This window comes from Uloborus diversus, chromosome 7, assembly GCF_026930045.1.
Source record: "Uloborus diversus isolate 005 chromosome 7, Udiv.v.3.1, whole genome shotgun sequence".
In the NCBI taxonomy this organism is placed as follows: domain Eukaryota; kingdom Metazoa; phylum Arthropoda; class Arachnida; order Araneae; family Uloboridae; genus Uloborus; species Uloborus diversus.
The window spans coordinates 5,418,911-5,422,735 of record NC_072737.1 but is presented as its reverse complement, the minus strand read 5'-3'; the positions used below and the strand labels follow the sequence as shown (position 1 = coordinate 5,422,735).

Genomic DNA, 3,825 nt, shown 5'->3' with positions numbered 1-3,825 from the left:
CACGAGGTCAGCTGGTGTTTCATGTTCATTTAAAATTTAATAAGGCTTCAGTTCTAAAAATAAAGAACTTCTGCACATTTTGAAGAGAAAAAAGGAATGTTGACCATTACTCATCTTTTCCTCAATCCACATCTGTTACTGGGTATTATCGGATTTTTTGGAGTTCGTTACTGGGGTTCGGATTTTTTTTTCCGAAAATTGAGCAAACAAAAATAGAATTAACTAATTCAGAGGAATTAGTTAATTCCCAACTAATTTCCAGAAACAGTCAAACGTTAGATGAGATGTTGTTGCATGAGAGAAAAGCAGTTTAAAAGGTCTAAATAAATAAAAGGCTCAAAAAATTGTGTTAACCCGAGAGCGATGTTTTAAGCATGTTTGTTACTGGTGCCATTCCCTACTAAGAAAATGCAAAACTAATGCAACCTCATTGGTTTCACATCATGTTTCAGCTGTACTTTCTTTACTTAAAAGCAATAATTTTCTGCAACCGAGGCTTAGGAATGGATTATAAAATAATTCATGAGAGCAGGCCAAGGTTTAATGAGTTGTTCTACAGCAGGAGCTAAACTTAGCCATCGTATCAGGATAAGCTTTAGTTGCTCTTTAAACTCGAGGTTAGCAAACCCCAAAAACTCCTTCAGCTCATTCCGCTTAACTGCTGATCTAGAAATAATATAATTTTTAAAACAATAGTTTTGACATCAATTTCTAAATCATCAGCAGCATGTGGCGAAATGCAGTGTGAAATATATGAGCTAAACACCATGACTTCAGTAAATTTTTGTTTTGCTCTCTAAGTAGGGTATATGCTGACCGCTTTGTTTCAAAATTAGCGTTGGTATTGTCGGTTGGAAGTGTTGAAACTGACAAATCCAAGTCTGACTCAATCAATGAGTTAGTGAAGCACTTAACTATAGAGTCAGTCTCCTCAGAACTTTCTGCTCTTTGATTTTCTTATTGTTCTTCATCTCACATTTTTTTGTTTTACTTCATTTTCCCCCCTTAAAAAAATGTCTCATTTTGTAAAATATTGTTATTAGCTAGAATACGGGACTTTTGCCGTCCCGTATGGAAGTTCCCCGGGACGCGGGACAATTTTTCAAAATACGGGACTGTCCCTTGAAATCCGGGATGTCTGGCAACCCTGGTGCTAATATATAGATATATTTTGAATATTAGTTTAAAATTTTGTGAAATGACCTATATAACGCAAAAACTCGGGTCCCAAGGTGTGCGTTATAATGGTCTTCTACTGTACAGTAAACTCCCGATTATCAGGGGAATAGGGTGACACAGCAACCGCGGATAAGCGAAAACCGCAGATAACCCGAATAATAGGTAAAAAACGATACTTAGTGTAAGCAATAGATAAAAAATATTAATGACACTCACACATTCATTTAAATTATAAATAAAAGCATTGCTACATTGCATCTACTAACATTTAATATAAAGATTATATGTAAATTCTAAAAGCGAACAACAACACAATCGTAAGTCTCAAAAAAGAAATTGTGAAAGGACCCGCGGATAATCCGACAGCCAATAATCGGGAGTTTTCCGTACTTGAGGACAACTGTACGGTATCAATAAAGGTTGAAACACTCTAGGATTGGATTGCACAAATATTTTGAGACTCATAGGGCAACACATACAAACCTTATGGGCAGAATAATGCCTCATATAAATTTGAGTACAGACCCCGAAGTGGTTTTTTGGGGGGGGGGGGGGGGGGAAAGTAGGAAATAAGGAGTCAAAAATTTAAAAAGTAGGAAAAGTAGGAAAAAAATAATTTAAAAAAGTAGGAAAAAATAGGAAGAGATAGGACTGAACACACGTCAAGAGGAAACAGATTTAGCGTAAACTTTATTTCTAATGTAAAATAAACTAACAGTATTTTTGATTTAAAACTGTCCCAGAAATAAAGTAACAGTACTTTTGAAGTACTAAAGGGATTTAATGAAAGGCCGACTCATAAAAAAACAAAACAAAACAAACAAGCTGACAATTTTTAGTATGAAAAATAAACTGCAGGAAACAAAGGTACTAAATACAAAAATAAAATCCAAATAAAAAAACAACTATCAACAGTACAGGAATAAAAATTTGAAGTGTGAAAGAATAAAATGCAATATAGCGATCGCAAAAAAAAGATAATAATAATAATGATAATAATAATAAAACTCATATTTTGGTGCAATAAAACCATTTTTGTTAAAGATTTGGTTTGTCAAAAACGAAAACATTCCTTCGAGAGCATTCAATTATCATTTGAAAATACTAACACTTTCCGCTCCTGTTGTCATTAACTGCGATACAAAAAGAAAAGTAAATATTAATTTAATTTTAGTTTAAAATGATCAGCAGCTGACATGCACTCTTGCATAAACAGGGGCAGATGTTTGAAAAACAAAAGGAAAAAGACTGAAAACGCAGAACTAAAATAAATTTGTTCTTAAATATGGGACATAAAATTCATAATAAAATAATTAAACTAAATAAATAACGAAATAGGTTTGTATTATGTTACATATTTTTAGCATTCAACAAAATTTTTCTTTCAGGAACGTCATTTAGGGGGGTCGGTGGGGTCAATTTCTCCCCTCCCTGGCTTAAGAAAATTAATGCTTAACTATAAAAGTTTGTGCGGTTTTTATTGTTTTTAGACAAAATTTGCATTCAGTATACATACTTCGCTAGCCATCCCAGGGAAAAGTCAAAGTGACGGGCCAGTTTTGATTTTAATCGAGCAATAAAAACGAATATTGTTTTTATTGGTTTGATGATTTTTTACCTCCTTCTTCCAAAATTTTTGTCACGGAACAAAAAGGAAAAAATCAATGCATGGTAAACACAACATTTTTACTCAATCCTCACCATACAACAAAAATATTCATCTGGAAATTGTTCACGAAATTGAGAGTGGGGGGGGGGGGGGGGGAAGGGGAGCAACTCCTCGATATTAATGATATATCAGATTAGAAAATACCCATTAAAAAGAAAAAAAAATACAGTACATATTTGCTTGTGGCTGTACCCCCCCCCCCCCCTCCCAACTTTTAAAAATGTGAAGAAATAAAAACGGAATCTCGCACTTAAATTGATTTCCGATTTTTCTCCAAAAATCTGGAACGTTTTGCCCATTTAGGTTTTTTTTTTTTTTTTTTTTTGCAAATACACTCTTTGCAAGGAAGGGAACTGAAATTTTATAAATTATTTTTTCATGTTTCCTATTTAGAATGAACAATAATCATATTCATGTATGAAAAAGGTTAGTTTCTGTGATTATTTTTGAAGTGTTCCGTTTTTGCGAATTTCTGTTACATGTCGCTTTTATTTTGCACTAACATCAAGAAAATATGTATAGTGTACAGGTTTTTCATTTTTTGCTTCCTTACGTTCCTTTTAAGGTTTTACATTGCCTTTCTGTTTAAGAGCTCCATTTCCCTTGTAATCATCTATACGAAAAATTGGTGATTAGGAAATTCTGCTTTTCCCGCACTTTTCGAAGTCGGCCGTTTACTTTAATTAAAGCTTCTAATTGACAGATAAATAATATATAATTGCATCAGAATGTGCCGGTATCCATTTCTTTATTGTTTCGTTAAAACAGTAGGACTGAAGTCGGGGCGATAAGAAGAAAAGTCGATCATAAACGCAGCAACGGTAAAAAAGTCACTTACGAAAATTTAACTTTTAAACACGCAAACGCCGCGGCGTTCCTTCCAGAAATTACTGTAGTCAGTCAATGAAAAGTTCAGGATCCGCTTGTTTCTTTTGCTTTTCAAAATTGAAACATGCAAAAAATTATCGGTGCGGCAT

At 33.7% G+C, this 3,825-nt stretch overlaps 1 protein-coding gene across 1 annotated transcript in view; it reads right to left on the bottom strand.

Annotated features, from left to right (window-relative positions):
- Positions 1-640: 640 nt before the first annotated feature.
- Positions 641-3,825, bottom strand: part of LOC129226196 (serine/threonine-protein phosphatase 6 regulatory subunit 3-A-like) — a 49,324-nt gene continuing 46,139 nt past the window's right edge. Inside the window, exon 13 of the mRNA XM_054860796.1 lies at positions 641-666. Coding sequence (XP_054716771.1) covers positions 641-666 — 26 coding nt within the window. The remainder of the gene's footprint in view (positions 667-3,825) is intronic.